Source organism: Pseudophryne corroboree, chromosome 9 (genome assembly GCF_028390025.1).
Source record: "Pseudophryne corroboree isolate aPseCor3 chromosome 9, aPseCor3.hap2, whole genome shotgun sequence".
Taxonomy (NCBI): Eukaryota; Metazoa; Chordata; class Amphibia; order Anura; family Myobatrachidae; genus Pseudophryne; species Pseudophryne corroboree.
The window spans coordinates 5021090-5045085 of NC_086452.1; the positions used below are offsets into that span (position 1 = coordinate 5021090).

At 53.3% G+C, this 23996-nt stretch overlaps 1 protein-coding gene across 2 annotated transcripts in view; it reads right to left on the bottom strand.

Moving 5' to 3' along the window:
- The window catches only part of LRP8 (LDL receptor related protein 8), a 299017-nt gene that overhangs the window by 19498 nt on the left and 255523 nt on the right, over positions 1-23996 (bottom strand). For both annotated transcript variants that reach the window (XM_063938911.1, XM_063938910.1), the window contains 5 exons: positions 10499-10617; positions 10282-10421; positions 8304-8445; positions 7002-7154; positions 6669-6899 (listed from right to left, as the gene is read on the bottom strand). In XM_063938911.1, coding sequence (XP_063794981.1) covers positions 6669-6899; positions 7002-7154; positions 8304-8445; positions 10282-10421; positions 10499-10617 — 785 coding nt within the window. The remainder of the gene's footprint in view (positions 1-6668; positions 6900-7001; positions 7155-8303; positions 8446-10281; positions 10422-10498; positions 10618-23996) is intronic.

Sequence of the window (23996 nt, forward strand, 5' to 3'; positions counted from 1 at the left end):
CTCCTCACATGCCATTAGGCAATGTCACATGACCCTCAGACCTCCCAACATGCCATCAAGCAACCTCACATGCCTCTCAGACCTCACCAAACGCCATCAAGCAACCTCACATGCCCCTCAGACCTCACCAAACGCCATCAAGCAACCTCACATGCCCCTCAGACCTCCCCACACACCATCAAGCAACCTCATATGGACCTCAGACCTCTTCACACGCCATCAAGCAACCTTACATGCCCTTCAGACCTCCTCACATGCCATTAGGCAATGTAACATGCCCCTCAGATCTCCTCACGTGCCATAAGGCAATGTCACATGCCCCTCAGACATCCCCACAGGCCATCAAGCAATGTCACATGCCCCTCAGACCTCCTCACATGTTATCAGGCAATGTCACATGCCCATCAGAACTCCCCACACGTCATAAGGCAATGTCACATGCCCCTCAGACATCCCTAGGCCATCAGGCAATGTCACATGCCCATCAGACCTCCCCACATGCCATCAGGCAATGTCACATGCTCCCCAGGCCTCCCCACACGCCATCAGGCAATGTCACATGCCATCACACAATGTCACATGACCCTCAGACCTCCTCACATGTCATCAGGCAATGTCATGTGACCCTCATACCTCCTCACATGTCATCAGGCAATGTCACATGACCCTCCGATTTCCCCACACACAGACAGTACCAGCATGAGCATATCACCCAGTACATACAGCTCGCTGCACTTTTCCACATGCAGCCGCATAGCAGGGGTTCTCTGATGCAGTAAGGGAGCTACAGTAGGTACCTGAGCTCTGACTCACAGCATCTGTAGAATAGCCGCAGCTCAGAGAGATCCCGGACTGCAGGGTCCTTCTCTCACACAAGGCAGCCCCAAGGGACAATGTAGCTGCCTCCCTGGCGAAACCACAGCCCGGTTCTTAGGATTGCATTCAGCAGCTGATGGCACTCTGGAGGGCACAGTGCATTTCCTTATATACAGAATGAGGGGGAGGCGGGGTCCGCCACTATAGCGGAGACACTATAGCTAACCATACAGTGTACACAGCAATCACATGTACACATCTACAGACTCGTAGAGTTACACTCCTGTCAGACACGGTTACTGGCAGAGATGACCCTGAGCTGGCTGCATGTGTGCTTACAAGGTCACGCTGAGACAGAGACAGGGGAGGCTCCCGTTACTACTGCACAAGATTCCAGCTGTGGGAAAGTCATCAGAAAAAGCGTAGACGGAATGTGTCTCCCACAGGATATTGTGCAGCTCACAGTTACACATTCCAACGCCACACCAGCCATTCCGTGCACTAATGAGACATTACATATAGGGGCACTCTGTCAGGGAGGAGGAATGGGATATTACATATAGGGGCACTCTGTCAGGGAGGAGGAATGAGATATTACATATAGGGGCACTCTGTCAGGGAGGAGGAATGAGATATTACATATAGGGGCACTCTGTCAGGGGGAGGAATGGGATATTACATATAGGGGCACTCTGTCAGGGAGGAGGAATGAGATATTACATATAGGGGCACTGTCAGGGAGGAGGAATGAGATATTACATATAGGGGCACTGTCAGGGAGGAGGAATGAGATATTACATATAGGGGCACTCTGTCAGGGAGGAGGAATGAGATATTACATATAGGGGCACTCTGTCAGGGAGGAGGAATGAGATATTACATATAGGGGCACTCTGTCAGGGAGGAGGAATGGGATATTACATATAGGGGCACTCTGTCAGGGAGGAGGAATGAGATATTACATACAGGGGCATTCTGTCAGGGGGGAGGAATGAGATATTACATATAGGGGCACTGTCAGGGAGGAGGAATGAGATATTACATATAGGGGCACTCTGTCAGGGAGGAGGAATGAGATATTACATATAGGGGCACTCTGTCAGGGAGGAGGAATGAGATATTACATATAGGGGCACTCTGTCAGGGAGGAGGAATGGGATATTACATATAGGGGCACTCTGTCAGGGAGGAGGAATGAGATATTACATACAGGGGCATTCTGTCAGGGGGGAGGAATGAGATATTACATATAGGGGCACTTTGTCAGGGAGGAGGAATGAGATATTACATATAGGGGCACTCTGTCAGGGGGAGGAATGAGATATTACATATAGGGGCACTCTGTCAGGGAGGAGGAATGAGATATTACATATAGGGGCACTCTGTCAGGGGGGAGGAATGAGATATAACATATAGGGGCACTCTGTTAGGGGGGAGGAATGAGATATTACATATAGGGGCACTGTCAGGGGGAGGAATGAGATATTACATATAGGGGCACTCTGTCATGGGGAGGAATGAGATATTACATATAGGGGAACTTTGTCAGGGGGGAGGAATGAGATATTACATATAGGGGCACTCTGTTAGGGGGAGGAATGAGATATTACATATAGGGGCACTCTGTCAGGGAGGAGGAATGAGATATTACATATAGGGGCACTCTGTCAGGGAGGAGGAATGAGATATTACATATAGGGGCACTCTGTCAGGGGGAGGAATGGGATATTACATATAGGGGCATTCTGTCAGGGAGGAGGAATGAGATATTACATATAGGGGCACTCTGTCAGGGAGGAGGAATGGGATATTACATATAGGGGCACTCTGTCAGGGAGGAGGAATGAGATATTACATACAGGGGCATTCTGTCAGGGGGGAGGAATGAGATATTACATACAGGGGCATTCTGTCAGGGGGGGAGGAATGAGATATTACATATAGGGGCATTCTGTCAGGGGGGAGGAATGAGATATTACATACAGGGGCATTCTGTCAGGGGGGAGGAATGAGATATTACATATAGGGGCATTCTGTCAGGGGGGAGGAATGAGATATTACATATAGGGGCACTCTGTCAGGGGGGAGGAATGAGATATTACATATAGGGGCACTCTGTCAGGGGGAGGAATGAGATATTACATATAGGGGCACTCTCAGGGGGGAGGAATGAGATATTACATATAGGGGCACTCTGTCAGGGGGGAGGAATGAGATATTACATATAGGGGCACTCTCAGGGGGGAGGAATGAGATATTACATATAGGGGCACTCTGTCAGGGGGGAGGAATGAGATATTACATATAGGGGCACTCTGTCAGGGAGGAGGAATGAGATATTACATATAGGGGCACTCTGTCAGGGGGAGGAATGAGATATTACATATAGGGGCACTCTGTCAGGGAGGAGGAATGAGATATTACATATAGGGGCACTCTGTTAGGGGGGAGGAATGAGATATTACATATAGGGGCACTCTGTCAGGGGGAGGAATGAGATATTACATATAGGGGCACTCTGTCAGGGGGGAGGAATGAGATATTACATATAGGGGCACTCTGTCAGGGGGGAGGAATGAGATATTACATATAGGGGCACTCTGGCAGGGAGGAGGAATGCAATATTACATATAGGGGCACTCTGGTAGGGGGGAGGAATGAGATATTACATATAGGGGCACTTTGTCAGGGAGAGGAATGAGATATTACATATAGGGGCACTGTCAGGGGGAGGAATGAGATATTACATATAGGGGCACTTTGTCAGGGGGAGGAATGAGATATTACATATAGGGGCACTCTGTCAGGGAGGAGGAATGAGATATTACATATAGGGGCACTCTGTCAGGGGGGAGGAATGAGATATAACATATAGGGGCACTCTGTTAGGGGGGAGGAATGAGATATTACATATAGGGGCACTGTCATGGGGAGGAATGAGATATTACATATAGGGGCACTCTGTCATGGGGAGGAATGAGATATTACATATAGGGGAACTTTGTCAGGGGGGAGGAATGAGATATTACATATAGGGGCACTCTGTCAGGGGGAGGAATGAGATATTACATATAGGGGCACTCTGTCAGGGAGGAGGAATGAGATATTACATATAGGGGCACTCTGTCAGGGGGAGGAATGGGATATTACATATAGGGGCACTCTGTCAGGGAGGAGGAATGAGATATTACATATAGGGGCACTCTGTCAGGGAGGAGGAATGAGATATTACATATAGGGGCACTCTGTCAGGGAGGAGGAATGGGATATTACATATAGGGGCACTCTGTCAGGGAGGAGGAATGAGATATTACATACAGGGGCATTCTGTCAGGGGGAGGAATGAGATATTACATACAGGGGCATTCTGTCAGGGGGGAGGAATGAGATATTACATATAGGGGCATTCTGTCAGGGGGGAGGAATGAGATATTACATACAGGGGCATTCTGTCAGGGGGGAGGAATGAGATATTACATATAGGGGCATTCTGTCAGGGGGGAGGAATGGGATATTACATATAGGGGCACTCTGTCAGGGGGGAGGAATGAGATATTACATATAGGGGCACTCTGTCAGGGGGAGGAATGAGATATTACATATAGGGGCACTCTGTCAGTGGGGAGGAATGAGATATTACATATAGGGGCACTCTCAGGGGGGAGGAATGAGATATTACATATAGGGGCACTCTGTCAGGGGGAGGAATGAGATATTACATATAGGGGCACTCTGTCAGGGGGGAGGAATGAGATATTACATATAGGGGCACTCTGTCAGGGGGGAGGAATGCGATATTACATATAGGGGCACTCTGTCAGGGGGGAGGAATGAGATATTACATATAGGGGCACTCTGTCAGGGGGAGGAATGAGATATTACATAGGGGCATTCTGTCAGGGGAGAGGAATGAGATATTACATATAGGGGCACTCTGTTAGGGGGAGGAATGAGATTACATATAGGGGCACTCCGTCAGGAAGGAGGAATGAGATATTACATATAGGGGCACTCTGTCAGGAGGAGGAATGAGATATCACATATAGGGGCACTGTCAGGGGGAGGAATGAGATATTACATATAGGGGCACTTTGTCAGGGAGAGGAATGAGATATTACATATAGGGGCACTCTGTCAGGGAGGAGGAATGAGATATTACATATAGGGGCACTCTGTCAGGGGAGAGGAATGAGATATTACATATAGGGGCACTCTGTCAGGGAGGAGGAATGAGATATTACATATAGGGGCACTGTCAGGGAGGAGGAATGAGATATTACATATAGGGGCACTCTGTCAGGGAGGAGGAATGAGATATTACATATAGGGGCACTCTGTCAGGGAGGAGGAATGAGATATTACATATAGGGGCACTCTGTCAGGGAGGAGGAATGGGATATTACATATAGGGGCACTCTGTCAGGGAGGAGGAATGAGATATTACATACAGGGGCATTCTGTCAGGGGGAGGAATGAGATATTACATACAGGGGCATTCTGTCAGGGGGGAGGAATGAGATATTACATATAGGGGCATTCTGTCAGGGGGGAGGAATGAGATATTACATACAGGGGCATTCTGTCAGGGGGGAGGAATGAGATATTACATATAGGGGCATTCTGTCAGGGGGGAGGAATGAGATATTACATATAGGGGCACTCTGTCAGGGGGGAGGAATGAGATATTACATATAGGGGCACTCTGTCAGTGGGGAGGAATGAGATATTACATATAGGGGCACTCTCAGGGGGGAGGAATGAGATATTACATATAGGGGCACTCTGTCAGGGGGAGGAATGAGATATTACATATAGGGGCACTCTGTCAGGGGGGAGGAATGAGATATTACATATAGGGGCACTCTGTCAGGGGGGAGGAATGCGATATTACATATAGGGGCACTCTGTCAGGGGGGAGGAATGAGATATTACATATAGGGGCACTCTGTCAGGGGGAGGAATGAGATATTACATATAGGGGCACTCTGTCAGGGGAGAGGAATGGGATATTACATATAGGGGCACTGTCAGGGGGAGGAATGAGATATTACATATAGGGGCACTCTGTCAGGGGGAGGAATGAGATATTACATATAGGGGCACTCTGTCAGTGGGGAGGAATGAGATATTACATATAGGGGCACTCTCAGGGGGGAGGAATGAGATATTACATATAGGGGCACTCTGTCAGGGGGAGGAATGAGATATTACATATAGGGGCACTCTGTCAGGGGGGAGGAATGAGATATTACATATAGGGGCACTCTGTCAGGGGGGAGGAATGCGATATTACATATAGGGGCACTCTGTCAGGGGGGAGGAATGAGATATTACATATAGGGGCACTCTGTCAGGGGAGAGGAATGGGATATTACATATAGGGGCACTGTCAGGGGGAGGAATGAGATATTACATATAGGGGCACTCTGTCAGGGGGAGGAATGAGATATTACATATAGGGGCACTCTGTCAGGGGAGATGAATGAGATTTTAGTGCCGGGACTTGTCTTTTAGATTGTTCGTCTTTGTCCTCCATATTGTATATCTCCTTCTACTAACGAGTAAAAGTGCGCGTGGTCCAGTTACCGCCACACTGATACATCAACTTTATAGATTACATTGTGCGTAAGAAACGGGAATTTATATATCTTGCAGACTTTTTAATAGAATATGGTATGAAATGTTGTAGTCATTCAATCAAGAAGCGATTTATAGAGTGCCCAGACTACTGTGGACACTGCGTGGACTCTGCGAGACCCCCCCCTCCCCCCTCCCCCCAGGGGTAACAATGTATCCAGCGGTGGTTCCTGTAGGCGTATTACACAAGCCTGGCCTATCACCATTGCTCTTACACTGCTGGTATACACTGGTGTTCCCCGTAGTCCTGATCTGGACCCCCCCGCGGGTGGACATAGAGGTAGTTCGGAGGCTGTCGGTAGTGCTGGAGAGGTCAGGGGTCACCACTGTTGTAGCGGAGGGAGTTGAGGAGGGTGTTGCAGTTGTGGCAGCAGTTGCAGGATCTGCCGCTGGGGAATCCGTGCTGAGAGGTGGTAACGTTGGCTCAGTAGTGATAGTTACTGCAACTGAACAATAAACAGAGTTCAGAAGCTACATGACAATGTGACCCCCCCCCCCCCCCACCATTCTCACCTCCCCCCCCACAGGCCACATCCTTATCCCCTTACCTTTCTTACAGCTCCGCATGTCCGGTCCCAGCGCCACCCCGTCTGCGCAGGCACAGGTGTACTTGGGGGAATGGACGGAGATCTGCGGAGCCGCCAGACACAGGTACTCGCAGCCGCCATTGGGAAGAGGTCCCTGGTTACAGGCGTTCACAGCTACACAAACGCAACAGTCACATTTACTACCACACAACAACGAGCATTATAATTACCATTCAATACGCCTATGGTAGGCAGACTCCGCCTTTTCAGGCGTTGTGGAACTGCAAGTCTCAGCATGCCATGTGCCTGTGCCGGAAGAACATGCTGAGACTTGCAGTTGGAAAGGTGAAGGCTGCAGAGACACATGAATAAGAAGGGTTCACTACGGGTGGCCGGCGGTCGGGCTCCCGGCGACCAGCATCCCGGCGCCGGGAGCCCGACCGCCGGCTTACCGACAGCTTGGCGAGCGCAAATGAGCCCCTTGCGGGGCGCCGGGAGCCCGACCGCCGGCAAACAGAAGACCACCCGAATAAGAACACGGTACACACTGCCGCACTGTCCTGTGTCTATGCCAATCCGCCGTTCCCAGCCGCCATACACTGAGTAGTCTGATTGGATGATACATTGTGCCATCGCACAGCGAACCGCAGACCGTGTCCCCTTCCCCAGCAGAATCCGGGACACCCTGACACCGAAATCCCTCATACCACCAGTGTGCGCCATATACCACGCGGATTGTACCATATTCATTCCAGCCGCCACTCTAACCAATCATGTATCGCACAGGATAATGCAAGCCACAGGATAATGCACGCCACAGGATAATGCACGCCACGGATAATGCACGGCACAGGATAATGCACGGCACAGGATAATGCACGCCACGGTATAATGTACGGCACGGGATAATGTATCGCACGGGATAATGTACGGCACAGGATAATGTACGGCACAGGATAATGTACGGCACAGGATAATGTACGGCACAGGATAATGTACGGCACAGGATAATGCACGCCACGGATAATGCACGCCACGGGATAATGCACGGCACAGGATAATGCACGGCACATGATAATGCACGCCACGGTATAATGTACGGCACGGGATAATGTATCGCACGGGATAATGTACGGCACAGGATAATGCACGGCACAGGATACTGCACGGCACAGAATAATGCACGGCACAGAATAATGTACGGCACAGGATAATGTATCGCACGGGATAATGCACGGCACAGGTACGGCACAGGATAATGCACGGCACAGGATAATGTATCGCACAGGATAATGTATGGCACAGGATGAAGGACACTTCTACCTTTTGGTTGTTTAAGCTGATGGACGACGACGATATCATGAGGGTTGTTTAGATTCTCGGCCAAGACAAAAATCTCCTTCCCGGTCAGTCTGTTGGCGCTGAATATGGCTTCATTCTCCAGATCTGTCCAGAACACCTTGTCCTGGAGGAAGAGAGAGGGGAAGGGTTAATGCTGGGAATACGCTGCAGCAGGTGCGTAGACAGGGGGAGGGGACGCGTAGACAGGGGGAGGGGACATGCAGATGGGGAGGAAGGGAGGGGACGCGCAGACAGGGGGAGGGGACGCGCAGACAGGGGGGAGGGGACGCGCAGACAGGGGGGAGGGGACGCGCAGACAGGGGGAAGGGGACGCGCAGACAGGGGGAAGGGGACGCGCAGACAGGGGGGAGGGGACGCGCAGACAGGGGGGAGGGGACACGCAGGCAGGAGGGGGGGGACACGCAGACAGGGGAGAGGGGACGTGCAGACAGGGGAGAGGGGACGCGCAGACAGGGGGAGGGGACGCGCAGACAGGGGGAGGGGACGCGCAGACATGGGGGAGGGGACGCGCAGACATGGGGGAGGGGATGCGCAGACAGGGGGAGGGGACGCGTAGACAAGGGGACGCGTAGCGCAGACAGGGGGGAGGGGACGCGCAGACAGGGGGAGGGGACGCGCAGACAAGGGGAGGGGACGCGCAGACAGGGGGGAGGGGACGCGCAGACAGGGGGGAGGGGACGCGCAGATAGGGGACGCGTAGGGAGAGGGAGGGGACGCGCAGACGAGGGAGGGGACGCGCAGACGGGGGAGGGGACGCGCAGACAGGGGGGAGGGGACGCGCAGACAGGGGAGAGGGGACGCGCAGACAGGGGGGGTTACATACAGAAAGCAGGCGAGGAGATAATGGGATCTATTTATAAAGCAGAGAAAAGCCCAGCTTTGCGGAATACAGGACTTTTCTCATGGAGCAGGTTACCGTGGAGAGATCCCTGACGTCCCCAGCGCCCCTCCCCCGCTCCACGGATGAATCGCTTTAGTATGGCGAGTGTGATACATGCTTTCCGCTTCTCCATGGTGTTCAGGTACGCAATCTCAGGATGGCGCAACCTGAACCGTGGTGCGGTAACTGCACGGAATTCAATGCTTCCCTGCCCTCTGTCCGCACCCGGTGCTGGCTCCGCCCGCCGACCTCCCATCAGCCACTGCGGCCTCCTGGCAGTCAGCTGGCAGCGCATGCGCAGAAGGACCTGCCGGCTGACTTCAAGACCGCAGAGGGGGACCGCAGGAGAAGAGAGCGTCGCTGGAGCCCGGGACACCACATCGCTTAGCACGAGGGGCGAGTATACATGAATCGTCACTTATAACAATTCCATTTTCATTTCTTTATGAATAGACCCCGATAATGGCAGAAACTCATGTTATCTATCGCTGGTCTTCACTACAGACATCAGGATTCTGCCCAGAGAACGCTTTGCACTAGGGGCCACGTTGCATCACCGCACGAGGGGCCACGTTGCATCACCGCACGAGGGGCCACGTTGCATCACCGCACGAGGGGCCACGTTGCATCACCGCACGAGGGGCCACGTTGCATCACCGCACGAGGGGCCACGTTGCATCACCGCACGAGGGGCCACGTTGCATCAACGCACGAGGGGCCACGTTGCATCAACGCACGAGGGGCCACGTTACATCAACGCACGAGGGGCCACGTTACATCAACGCACGAGGGGCCACGTTACATCAACGCACGAGGGGCCACGTTACATCAACGCACGAGGGGCCACGTTACATCAACGCACGAGAGGCCACGTTACATCAACGCACGAGAGGCCACGTTACATCAACGCACGAGAGGCCACGTTACATCAACGCATGAGAGGCCACGTTGCATCAACACACGAGAGGCCACGTTACACAATGAGTTTCCTAGACATAACACATTTCCATCACATTGGGCATCGCCCTGCACACGGTGCTGTTCTATCACGGTACTCACCTCAAACACTGCGAGACCAAATGGGTGACTCAGCATATCCTCTGAGAAGATCAGCAGCTTCCGGTTGGATCCACTGAAGTCCACGCTGGACAAGGTATGGAGCTTGGAGTCCACCCAGTACAAGCGATGGGTCAGCACATCTAGGGGAACAGACAATGAGCGTCGGGGACACAGCGGGGATTACACACCCATCAGCGGGAACACATAATCCGCTCACCTATGGTGATCCCATTGGGCCACTCAATCTCCTCGGACACCAGCACCTGCCGATCGCCCCCATTCAGGCCCGCTTTCTCAATCTTTGCCGGGTCGCCCCAATCTGACCAGAACATGAACCTAAAGTGAACAGGACACAGAGACAGCGCTGGTTACCCGGCTGTAATACCTGGGGGCAGAGGAAGGGGAACGCTGCACTGGTTACCCTGCTGTAATACCTGGGGGCAGAGGAAGGGGAACGCTGCACTGGTTACCCGGCTGTAATACCTGGGGGCAGGAGAAGGGGAACGCTGCACTGGTTACCCGGATGATAACTGGGGGCAGGAGAAGGGGAACGCCGCACTGGTTACCCGGCTGTAATACCTGGGGGCAGGAGAAGGGGAACGCTGCACTGGTTACCCGGCTGTAATACCTGGGGGCAGGGGAAGGGGAACGCTGCACTGGTTACCCGGCTGTAATACCCGGGGGCAGGAGAAGGGGAACGCTGCACTGGTTACCCGGCTGTAATACCTGGGGGCAGGAGAAGGAGAACGCCGCACTGGTTACCCTGCTGTAATAACCGGGGGGCAGGAGAAGGGGAACACTGCACTGGTTACCCGGCTGTAATACCTGGGGGCAGGAGAAGGGGAACACCGCACTGGTTACCCGGCTGTAATACCCGGAAGCAGGAGAAGGGGAATGCCGCACTGGTTACCCGGATGATACCTGGGGCCAGGAGAAGGGGAACGCCGCACTGGTTACCTGGCTGTAATACCTGGGGGCAGGAGAAGGGGAGCGCTGCACTGGTTACCAGGATGATAACTGGGGGCAGGAGAAGAGGAACGCCGCACTGGTTACCCGGCTGTAATACCTGGGGGCAGGAGAAGGGGAACGCTTTACTGGTTACCCGGATGATAACTAGGGGCAGGAGAAGGGGAACGCCGCACTGGTTACCCGGCTGTAATACCTGGGGGGCAGGAGAAGGGGAACGCTGCACTGGTTACCCGGCTGTAATACCTGGGGGCAGGAGAAGGGGAACACCGCACTGGTTACCCGGTTGTAATACCCGGGGGTAGGAGAAGGGGAACGCTGCACTGGTTACCCGGCTGTAATACCTGGGGGCAGGAGAAGGAGAACGCTGCACTGGTTACCCGGATGATAACTGGGGGCAGGAGAAGAGGAACGCCGCACTGGTTACCCGGCTGTAATACCTGGGGGCAGGAGAAGGGGAACGCTGCACTGGTTACCCGGATGATAACTGGGGGCAGGAGAAGAGGAACGCCGCACTGGTTACCCGGCTGTAATACACGGGGGCAGGAGAAGGGGAACGCCGCACTGGTTACCCGGCTGTAATACCTGGGGGCAGGAGAAGGGGAACGCCGCACTGGTTACCCTGCTGTAATACCCGGGGGCAGGACAAGGGGAACGCCGCACTGGTTACCCGGCTGTAATACCTGGGGGCAGGAGAAGGGGAACGCCGCACTGGTTACCCAGCTGTAATACCTGGGGGCAGGAGAAGGGGAACGCCGCACTGGTTACCCGGCTGTAATACCTGGGGGCAGAAGAAGGGGAACGCCGCACTGGTTACCCGGCTGTAATACCCGGGGGCAGAAGAAGGGGAACGCCGCACTGGTTACCCGGCTGTAATACCTGGGGGCAGGAGAAGGGGAACGCCGCACTGGTTACCCAGCTGTAATACCTGGGGGCAGGAGAAGGGGAACGCTGCACTGGTTACCCGGCTGTAATACCTGGGGGCAGGAGAAGGAGAACGCTGCACTGGTTACCCGGATGATAACTGGGGGCAGGAGAAGAGGAACGCTGCACTGGTTACCCCCGGCTGTAATACCTGGGGGCAGGAGAAGGGGAACGCTGCACTGGTTACCCGGATGATAACTGGGGGCAGGAGAAGGGGAACGCCGCACTGGTTACCCGGCTGTAATACCTGGGGGCAGGAGAAGGGGAACACCGCACTGGTTACCGGGCTGTAATACCTGGGGACAGAAGAAGGGGAACGCCGCACTGGTTACCCGGCTGTAATACCTGGAGGCAGGAGACGGGGAACGCCGCACTGGTTACCCTGCTGTAATACCTGGGGGCAGGAGAAGGGGAACGCCGCACTGGTTACCTGGCTGTAATACCTGGGGGCAGGAGAAGGGGAGCGCTGCACTGGTTACCCGGATGATAACTGTGGGCAGGAGAAGAGGAACGCCGCACTGGTTACCCGGCTGTAATACCTGGGGGCAGGAGAAGGGGAACGCTTTACTGGTTACCCGGATGATAACTAGGGGCAGGAGAAGGGGAACGCCGCACTGGTTACCCGGCTGTAATACCTGGGGGGCAGGAGAAGGGGAACGCCGCACTGGTTACCCGGCTGTAATACCTGGGGGCAGGAGAAGAGGAACGCCGCACTGGTTACCTGGTTGTAACACCTGGGGCAGGAGAAGAGGAATGCCGCACTGGTTACCCGGTTGTAACACCTGGGGGCAGGAGAAGGGGAACGCCGCACTGGTTACCCGGCTGTAATACCTGGGGGCAGGAGAAGCGGAATGCCGCACTTGTTAACCGGATGATAACTGGGGGCAGGAGAAGGGGAACGCTGCACTGGTTACCCGGCTGTAATACCTGGGAGCAGGAGAAGGGGAACGCCGCACTGGTTACCCGGCTGTAATACCTGGGGGCAGGAGAAGGGGAACACCGCACTGGTTACCCGGCTGTAACACCTGGGGGCAGGAGAAGGGGAACACCGCACTGGTTACCCGGCTGTAACACCTGGGGGCAGGAGAAGAGGAACGCCGCACTGGTTACCCGGTTGTAACACCTGGGGGCAGGAGAAGAGGAATGCCGCACTGGTTACCCGGCTGTAATACCCGGGGGCAGGAGAAGAGGAACACCGCACTGGTTACCCGGCTGTAATACCCGGAAGCAGGAGAAGGGGAATGCTGCACTGGTTACCCGGATGATACCTGGGGGCAGGAGAAGGGGAACGCCGCACTGGTTACCCGGCTGTAATACCTGGGGGCAGGAGAAGGGGAACACCGCACTGGTTACCCGACTGTAATACCTGGGGACAGAAGAAGGGGAACGCCGCACTGGTTACCCGGCTGTAATACCTGGGGGCAGGAGACGGGGAACGCCGCACTGGTTACCCTGCTGTAATAACCGGGGGGCAGGAGAAGGGGAACACTGCACTGGTTACCCGGCTGTAATACCTGGGGGCAGGAGAAGGGGAACGCCGCACTGGTTACCTGGCTGTAATACCTGGGGGCAGTAGAAGAGGAACACCGCACTGGTTACCCGGCTGTAATACCCGGAAGCAGGAGAAGGGGAATGCCGCACTGGTTACCCGGATGATACCTGGGGGCAGGAGAAGGGGAACGCCGCACTGGTTACCTGGCTGTAATACCTGGGGGCAGGAGAAGGGGAGCGCTGCACTGGTTACCCGGATGATAACTGGGGGCAGGAGAAGAGGAACGCCGCACTGGTTACCCGGCTGTAATACCTGGGGGCAGGAGAAGGGGAACGCTTTACTGGTTACCCGGATGATAACTAGGGGCAGGAGAAGGGGAACGCCGCACTGGTTACCCGGCTGTAATACCTGGGGGGCAGGAGAAGGGGAACGCCGCACTGGTTACCCGGCTGTAATACCTGGGGGCAGGAGAAGGGGAACACCGCACTGGTTACCCGGCTGTAATACCTGGGGGCAGGAGAAGAGGAACGCCGCACTGGTTACCCGGTTGTAACACCTGGGGGCAGGAGAAGAGGAATGCCGCACTGGTTACCCGGTTGTAACACCTGGGGGCAGGAGAAGGGGAACGCCGCACTGGTTACCCGGCTGTAATACCTGGGGGCAGGAGAAGCGGAATGCCGCACTTGTTAACCGGATGATAACTGGGGGCAGAAGAAGGGGAACGCCGCACTGGTTACCCGGCTGTAATACCTGGGGGCAGGAGAAGCAGAATGCCGCACTTGTTAACCGGATGATAACTGGGGGCAGGAGAAGGGGAACGCTGCACTGGTTACCCGGCTGTAATACCTGGGGGCAGGAGAAGGGGAACGCCGCACTGGTTACCCGGCTGTAATACCTGGGGGCAGGAGAAGGGGAACACCGCACTGGTTACCCGGCTGTAACACCTGGGGGCAGGAGAAGAGGAACGCCGCACTGGTTACCCGGTTGTAACACCTGGGGGCAGGAGAAGAGGAACGCCGCACTGGTTACCCGGCTGTAATACCCGGGGGCAGGAGAAGAGGAACACCGCACTGGTTACCCGGCTGTAATACCCGGAAGCAGGAGAAGGGGAATGCTGCACTGGTTACCCGGATGATACCTGGGGGCAGGAGAAGGGGAACGCCGCACTGGTTACCCGGCTGTAATACCTGGGGGCAGGAGAAGGGGAACACCGCACTGGTTACCCGGCTGTAATACCTGGGGACAGAAGAAGGGGAACGCCGCACTGGTTACCCGGCTGTAATACCTGGGGGCAGGAGACGGGGAACGCCGCACTGGTTACCCTGCTGTAATAACCGGGGGGCAGGAGAAGGGGAACACTGCACTGGTTACCCGGCTGTAATACCTGGGGGCAGGAGAAGGGGAACGCCGCACTGGTTACCTGGCTGTAATACCTGGGGGCAGTAGAAGAGGAACACCGCACTGGTTACCCGGCTGTAATACCCGGAAGCAGGAGAAGGGGAATGCCGCACTGGTTACCCGGATGATACCTGGGGGCAGGAGAAGGGGAACGCCGCACTGGTTACCTGGCTGTAATACCTGGGGGCAGGAGAAGGGGAGCGCTGCACTGGTTACCCGGATGATAACTGGGGGCAGGAGAAGAGGAACGCCGCACTGGTTACCCGGCTGTAATACCTGGGGGCAGGAGAAGGGGAACGCCGCACTGGTTACCCGGTTGTAACACCTGGGGGCAGGAGAAGGGGAACGCCGCACTGGTTACCCGGCTGTAATACCTGGGGGCAGGAGAAGCGGAATGCCACACTGGTTAACCGGATGATACCAGGGGGCAGGAGAAGGGGAACGCCGCACTGGTTACCCGGCTGTAATACCCGGAAGCAGGAGAAGGGGAATGCCGCACTGGTTACCCGGATGATACCTGGGGGCAGGAGAAGGGGAACGTCGCACTGGTTACCCAGCTGTAATACCCGGGGGCAGGAGAAGGGGAACGCCGCACTGGTTACCCAGCTGTAATACCCGGGGGCAGGAGAAGGGGAACGCCGCACTGGTTACCCGGCTGTAATACCTGGGGGCAGGATAAGAGGAACGCCGCACTGGTTACCCGGCTGTAACACCTGGGGACAGGAGAAGGGGAACGCCGCACTGGTTACCTGGCTGTAATACCTGGGGGCAGGAGAAGAGGAACGCCGCACTGGTTACCCGGCTGTAACACCTGGGGGCAGGAGAAGAGGAACGCCGCACTGGTTACCCAGCTGTAACACCTGGGGGCAGAAGAAGGGGAACGCCGCACTGGTTACCCGGCTGTAATACCCGGGGGCAGGAGAAGGGGAACGCCGCACTGGTTACGGCTGTAATATCCGGGGGCAGGAGAAGAGGAACGCCGCACTGGTTACCCGGCTGTAAAACCTGGGGGCAGAAGAAGGGGAACGCCGCACTGGTTACCCGGCTGTAATACCCGGTGGCAGGAGAAGGGGAACGCCGCACTGGTTACCCGGCTGTAACACCTGAGGGCAGGAGAAGAGGAACGCCGCACTGGTTACCCGGCTGTAATACCTGGGGGCAGGAGAAGGGGAACGCCGCACTGGTTACGGCTTTAATACCTGGGGGCAGGAGAAGGGGAACGCCGCACTGGGCAAGAAAGAGTGTCTACAATAACCCGGGACTATATGATGTCACCATATACAGAGGCTCAGCGTGAATCTACCACGCAGTACTGAATCCCAATAGATTGTAAGCTTGCGAGCAGGGCCTTCCTACCTCTATGTTTGTCTGCTTTTACCCAGTTTTGTTCTATTACCGTTGTCCTAATTGTAAAGCGCAACGGAATATGCTGCGCTATATAAGACACTTAATAAATAATAATACAATTTCTCATACGTCCTAGAGGATGCTGGGGTCCACTTCATGACCATGGGGTATAGACGGTTCTGCAGGAGCCATGGGCACTCTTAAGACTTTTCAATGGGTGTGAACTGGCTCCTCCCTCTATGCCCCTCCTCCAGATCTGTTTTAGAAATGTGCCCAGGCAGACTGGATGCACTCTGAGGAGCTCTACTGAGTTTCTCTTTAAAGACTTATGTTAGGTTTTACTTTAAGGGAGAACTGCTGGCATCAGACTCCCTGCTTCTTGGGACTGAGGGGGGGGGGGGGGGGGGAAGTAGGAACCAGCTTCCTCAGAGTTTCATGGCTCTGCTTCTGGCTGACAGGACACCATTAGCTCCTGAAGGGTACTGAATGCTAGCCGTGTCTAGATGCGCACTCCTACAGCACGCCGTCACCCCCCTCACAGAGCCAGAAGTCAGAAGACAGGTGAGTAGAAGAAGACAGATCTTCTATCAAGAAAAGTGACGGCTGAGGTACAGCGCGGCTGGCGGGAGCGCAACACGCCATTGCTGCCCACACACACAGGCACTGCAGGGTGCAGGGAGCGGGGGGGCGTCCTAGGCAGCAAAAACACCTCTATAAACTGGCAAAAAGGGGGCATAAGATGCCCAGGCGCAGCCCTACCCCGCCAGTATAAATATTCTTAAAAGTTTCTGAGGTAAAAAGGGCGGAGCTTCTTCCTCAGGCAGCCAGCACACTGCTCAGCGCCATTTTCTCTCTCCTCAGGTTGCAGAGACGTCGCTGGTCCTCCTTCACTTCTGACTACAAGTATCAGGGTGCAAAACGGGGGGGGGGGCACAAGCGAATTTGGTGCTTTACAAGTGTGTTTTACTGTGTAAAAAGCGCTGCTTGTCAGTGGGCATTCTGTGCTCACAGGCATTAGATACTGGTGCTGGGGTTGTGAACTGGCTGCTCCTAAACTGTGTCTCTCTGACAGATTTTACTGTGGGTCTGTCCCCTATAAGTCCCAGTGTGTCTGTGTGTGTGTTGTACATGTGTGTAAGACATGTCAGAGGCAGGGAGTTCCTCCCCGGAGGAAACCATTTTAGGGACACAGAGTTGTAATGTGGTGGCGCTGCCGGCACACCAAGAGCCTGCATGGGTGAAAGAGATGCGTGATAGTATGCATCATATCAATAGGAGATTAGATAAGTCTGAATCTCATGCTGAGTGCTGGAGAAAATCTGTGGAGGAAGTGATTTTTCAGGGTTCTGTTCTTCCATGCGCAGGCGACCCCTCTGGGTCACATAAGAGACCATTTGCGAATATTGTGCATACTGATACCGACACGGACACTGATTCTTGTGTCGACGATAGTGACTCCAGAGAAATTGATCATAAATTGGGAAAAAAATAAGAATTTACTTACCGATAATTCTATTTCTCATAGTCCGTAGTGGATGCTGGGACTTCCGTAAGGACCATGGGGAATAGCGGCTCCGCAGGAGACTGGGCACAAAAAGTAAAAGCTTTAGCCTAGCTGGTGTGCACTGGCTCCTCCCCCTATGACCCTTCTCCAAGCCTCAGTTAGGATACTGTGCCCGGACGAGCGTACATAATAAGGAAGGATTTTGAATCCCGGGTAAGACTCATACCAGCCACACCAATCACACTGTACAACTTGTGATCTGAACCCAGTTAACAGTATGATAAACGTAGGAGCCTCTGAAAAGATGGCTCACAACAATAAACAACCCGATTTTTTGTAACAATAACTATATACAAGTATTGCAGACAATCCGCACTTGGGATGGGCGCCCAGCATCCACTACGGACTATGAGAAATAGAATTATCGGTAAGTAAATTCTTATTTTCTCTGACGTCCTAGTGGATGCTGGGACTTCCGTAAGGACCATGGGGATTATACCAAAGCTCCCAAACGGGCGGGAGAGTGCGGATGACTCTGCAGCACCGAATGAGAGAACTCCAGGTCCTCCTCAGCCAGGGTATCGAATTTGTAAAATTTTGCAAACGTGTTTGCCCCTGACCAAGTAGCAGCTCGGCAAAGTTGTAAAGCCGAGACCCCTCGGGCAGCCGCCCAAGATGAGCCCACTTTTCTTGTGGAATGGGCTTTAACAGATTTTGGCTGTGGCAGTCCTGCCACAGAATGTGCAAGCTGAATTGTACTACAAATCCAACGAGCAATCGTCTGCTTAGAAGCAGGAGCACCCAGCTTGTTGGGTGCATACAGGATAAACAGCGAGTCAGATTTTCTGACTCCAGCCGTCCTGGAAACATATATTTTCAGGGCCCTGACTACGTCCAACAACTTGGAGTCCTCCAAGTCCCTAGTAGCCGCAGGCACCACAATAGGTTGGTTCATGTGAAACGCTGAAACCACCTTAGGGAGAAATTGAGGACGAGTCCTCAATTCTGCCCTGTCTGAATGAAAAATTAGGTAAGGGCTTTTATATGACAAAGCCGCCATTTCTGAGACACGCCTGGCTGACGCCAGAGCTAACAGCATGACCACCTTCCATGTGAGATATTTTAATTCCACAGTGGTGAGTGGTTCAAACCAATGTGATTTTAGGAACCCTAAAACTACATTGAGATCCCAAGGTGCCACTGGTGGCACAAAAGGAGGCTGTATATGCAGTTCCCCCTTGACAAACGTCTGAACTTCAGGCAATGAAGCCAGTTCTTTCTGGAAGAAGATCGACAGGGCCGAAATTTGAACCTTAATGGATCCTAATTTTAGGCCCATAGACAGTCCTGCTTGCAGGAAACGACCCAGTTGAAATTCCTCTGTGGGGGCCTTCTTAGCCTCACATCAGGAAACATATTTTCGCCAAATGCGGTGATAATGTTTCGCAGTTACATCCTTCCTGGCTTTGATCAGGGTAGGGATGACTTCATCAGGAATGCCTTTTTCCATCAGGATCCGGCGTTCAACCGCCATGCCGTCAAACGCAGCCGCGGTAAGTCTTGGAACAGACAAGGTCCCTGCTGGAGCAGGTCCTTTCTTAGAGGTAGAGGCCACGGGTCCTCCGTGAGCATCTCTTGCAGTTCCGGGTACCAAGTTCTTCTTGGCCAATCCGGAGCCACGAGTATAGTCTTCACTCCTCTCCTTCTTATGATTCTCAGTACTTTTGGAATGAGAGGCAGAGGAGGGAACACATACACCGACTGGTACACCCACGGTGTTACCAGAGCGTCCACCGCTATTGCCTGAGGGTCCCTTGACCTGGCGCAATATCTGTCCAGTTTTTTGTTGAGACGGGACGCCATCATGTCCATCTTTGGTTTTTCCCAACGGTTTACAATCACTTGAAAGACTTCTGGGTGAAGTCCCCACTCCCCCGGGTGGAGGTCGTGTCTGCTGAGGAAGTCTGCTTCCCAGTTGTCCACTCCCGGAATGAACACTGCTGACAGTGCCACCACATGATTTTCCGCCCAGCGAAGAATCCTTGCAGCTTCTGCCATTGCCCTCCTGCTTCTTGTGCCGCCCTGTCTGTTGACGTGGGCGACTGCCGTGATGTTGTCCGATTGGATCAATACCGACTGACCCTGAAGCAGAGGCCTTGCTTGACTTAGGGCATTGTAAATGGCCCTTAGTTCCAGGATATTTATGTGAAGAGACGTTTCCATGCTTGACCACAAGCCCTGGAAATTTCTTCCCTGTGTGACTGCTCCCCAGCCTCTCAGGCTGGCATCGGTGGTCACCAGCATCCAATCCTGAATGCCGAATCTGCGGCCCTCTAGAAGATGAGCACTCTGTAACCACCACAGGAGAGACACCCTTGTCCTTGGAGATAGGGTTATCCGCTGATGCATCTGAAGATGCGATCTGGACCATTTGTCCAGCAGATCCCACTGAAAAGTTCTTGCATGGAATCTTCCGAATGGAATCGCTTCGTAAGAAGCCACCATTTTTCCCAGGACTCTCGTGCATTGATGCACTGACACTTGGCCTGGTTTTAGGAGTTTCCTGACTAGCTCGGATAACTCCCTGGCCTTCTCCTCCGGGAGAAAAACCTTTTTCTGGACTGTGTCCAGAATCATCCCCAGGAACAGTAGACGTGTTGTTGGAATCAGCTGTGATTTTGGGATATTTAGGATCCACCCGTGCTGACGTAGCACTACCTGAGATAGTGCTACTCCGACCTCTAACTGTTCCCTGGACCTTGCCCTTATCAGGAGATCGTCCAAGTAAGGGATAATTAAGACGCCTTTTCTTCGAAGAAGAATCATCATTTCGGCCATTACCTTGGTAAAGACCCGTGGTGCCGTGGACAATCCAAATGGCAGCGTCTGAAACTGATAATGACAGTTTTGTACCACAAACCTGAGGTACCCTTGGTGAGAAGGGTAGATTGGGACATGGAGATAAGCATCTTTGATGTCCAGAGACACCATATAGTCCCCTTCTTCCAGGTTCGCTATCACTGCTCTGAGTGACTCCATCTTGAATTTGAACCTTTTTATGTAAGTGTTCAGGGATTTTAGATTTAAAATTGGTCTCACCGAGCCGTCCGGCTTCGGTACCACAAACAGCGTGGAATAATACCCCTTTCCCTGTTGTAGGAGGGGTACCTTGATTATCACCTGCTGGGAATACAGCTTGTGAATAGCTTCCACTACCGCCTCCCTGTCGGAGGGAGACGTTGGTAGAGCAGACTTCAGGAACCGGCGAGGGGGAGACGTCTCGAATTCCAATTTGTACCCCTGTGATACTACCTGCAGGATCCAGGGGTCCACTTGCGAGTGAGCCCACTGCGCGCTGAAATTCTTGAGACGGCCCCCCACCGTGCCTGAGTCCGCTTGTAAGGCCCCAGCGTCATGCTGAAGACTTGGCAGAAGCGGGGGAGGGCTTCTGCTCCTGGGAAGAGGCTGCCTGGTGCAGTCTTTTTCCCCTTCCTCTGCCCCGGGGCAGAAATGAGTGGCCTTTTGCCCGCTTGCCCTTATGGGAACGAAAGGACTGAGTTTGAAAAGACGGTGTCTTTTTCTGCTGAGAGGTGACCTGGGGTAAAAAGGTGGATTTTCCAGCCGTTGCTGTGGCCACCAGGTCCGATAGACCGACCCCAAATAACTCCTCCCCTTTATACGGCAATACTTCCATATGTCGTTTGGAATCCGCATCACCTGACCACTGTCGCGTCCATAACGCTCTTCTGGCAGAAATGGACATCGCACTTACTCTTGATGCCAGAGTGCAAATATCCCTCTGTGCATCTCGCATATATAGTAATGCATCCTTTAAATGCTCTATAGTTAATAATATACTGTCCCTATCCAGGGTATCAATATTTTCAGTCAGGGAATCCGACCAAGCCACTCCAGCACTGCACATCCAGGCTGAGGCGATTGCTGGTCGCAGTATAACACCAGTATGTGTGTATATACCTTTTAGGATATTTTCCAGCCTTCTATCAGCTGGTTCCTTAAGGGCGGCCGTATCGGGAGACGGTAACGCCACTTGTTTTGATAAGCGTGTGAGCGCCTTATCTACCCTAGGGGGTGTTTCCCAACGCGCCCCAACCTCTGGCGGGAAAGGGTATAGTGCCAATAATTTATTAGAAATCAGCAGTTTTTTATCGGGGGAAAACCACGCTTTATCACACACCTCATTTAATTCATCTGATTCAGGAAAAACTACTGGTAGTTTTTTCACACCCCACATAATACCCTTTTTTGTGGTACTTGTAGTGTCAGAAATATTCAATGCCTCCTTCATTGCCGTGATCATGTAACGTGTGGCCCTACTGGACATTACGTTTGTCTCCCCACCGTTGACACTGGATTCAGTATCCGTGTCTGGGTCTGTGTAGACCATCTGAGGTAACGGGCGTTTTAGCGCCCCCGACGGTGTCTGAGACGCCTGAACAGGCACTAATTGATTTGTCGGCTGTCTCATGTCGTCAACAGTCTTTTTCAAAGTGCTGACACTGTCACGTAATTCTTTAAATACGACCATCCAGTCAGGTGTCGACTCCCTAGGGGGTGACATCACTAACACAGGCAATTGCTCTGCTTCCACATCATTTTCCTCCTCATACATGTCGACACAATCGTACCGACACCCAGCACACACACAGGGAATGCTCTGAAAGAGGACAGGACCCCACGAGCCCTTTGGGGAGACAGAGGGAGAGTTTGCCAGCACACACCAGAGCGCTATATATATACAGGGATAACCTTATGTAAGTGTTACTCCCTTTATAGCTGCTGTTTTATATTAGCTGCCAATAGTGCCCCCCCTCTCTTGGTTTACCCTGATTCTGTAGCAGGACTGCAGGGGAGAGTCTGGGAGCCTTCCTTCCAGCGGAACTGTGAGGGAAAATGGCGCTTGTGTGCTGAGGAGATAGGCTCCGCCCCCTTCACGGCGGCCTTTTCTCCCGCTTTTTTTTTAGGAAAACAGGCAGGGGTGAAATGCATCCATATAGCCCAGGAGCTATATGTGATGTATTTCTTTAGCCATATAAGGTTTAAACATGTTTTATTGCGTCTCAGGGCGCTCCCCCCCAGCGCCCTGCACCCTCAGTGACCGGAGTGTGAAGTGTGCTGAGAGCAATGGCGCACAGCTGCAGTGCTGTGCGCTACCTTATCTGAAGACAGGACCGTCTTCTGCCGCCGATTTCTCCGGACCTCTTCGCTCTTCTGGCTCTGTAAGGGGGCCTCCGGGACCCATCCAGGCTGAACCTGTGATCGTCCCTCTGGAGCTAATGTCCAGTAGCCAAGAAGCCTAATCCACTCTGCACGCAGGTGAGTTCGCTTCTTCTCCCCTTAGTCCCACGATGCAGTGAGCCTGTTGCCAGCAGGACTCACTGAAAATAAAAAACCTATTTAAACTTTTACTTCTAAGCAGCTCAGGAGAGCCACCTAGCATGCACCCTTCTCGTTCGGGCACAAAAATCTAACTGAGGCTTGGAGGAGGGTCATAGGGGGAGGAGCCAGTGCACACCAGCTAGGCTAAAGCTTTTACTTTTTGTGCCCAGTCTCCTGCGGAGCCGCTATTCCCCATGGTCCTTACGGAAGTCCCAGCATCCACTAGGACGTCAGAGAAATATACAATATATGATTGTGGCTATAAGGGAAGTTCTGGAAGTCACAGAAGCCACTCCTGTACCTCAGGAGAAGGCTTATTTCTATAAAGAAAAGAAATCTAAGGTCACTTTCCCTCCTTCCCAGAAGCTTAATACTCTCTTTAAAGGGATGTGGGTGAATTCCGAAAAGAAATTTCTTATTCCCAAGAGAATTCAAATAGCTTATCCTTTCCCGGTAGAGGACAGGAAAAAATGGGAATCACCCCCTGTGTTAGACAGTGCACTGTCCAGGTTGACAAAGAAGGTAATTCTCCCTGCACCTGGCACGGCTTCACTAAAGGAGCCGGCTGACCGGAAAATGGAAACTACATTGAAATCCATTTATGTTGCCAATGGTACGCTGCTCAGGCCCACTATTGCCTGCGCGTGGGTGAGTCGCGCTATTGAAAAATGGTCAGAAAGCGTG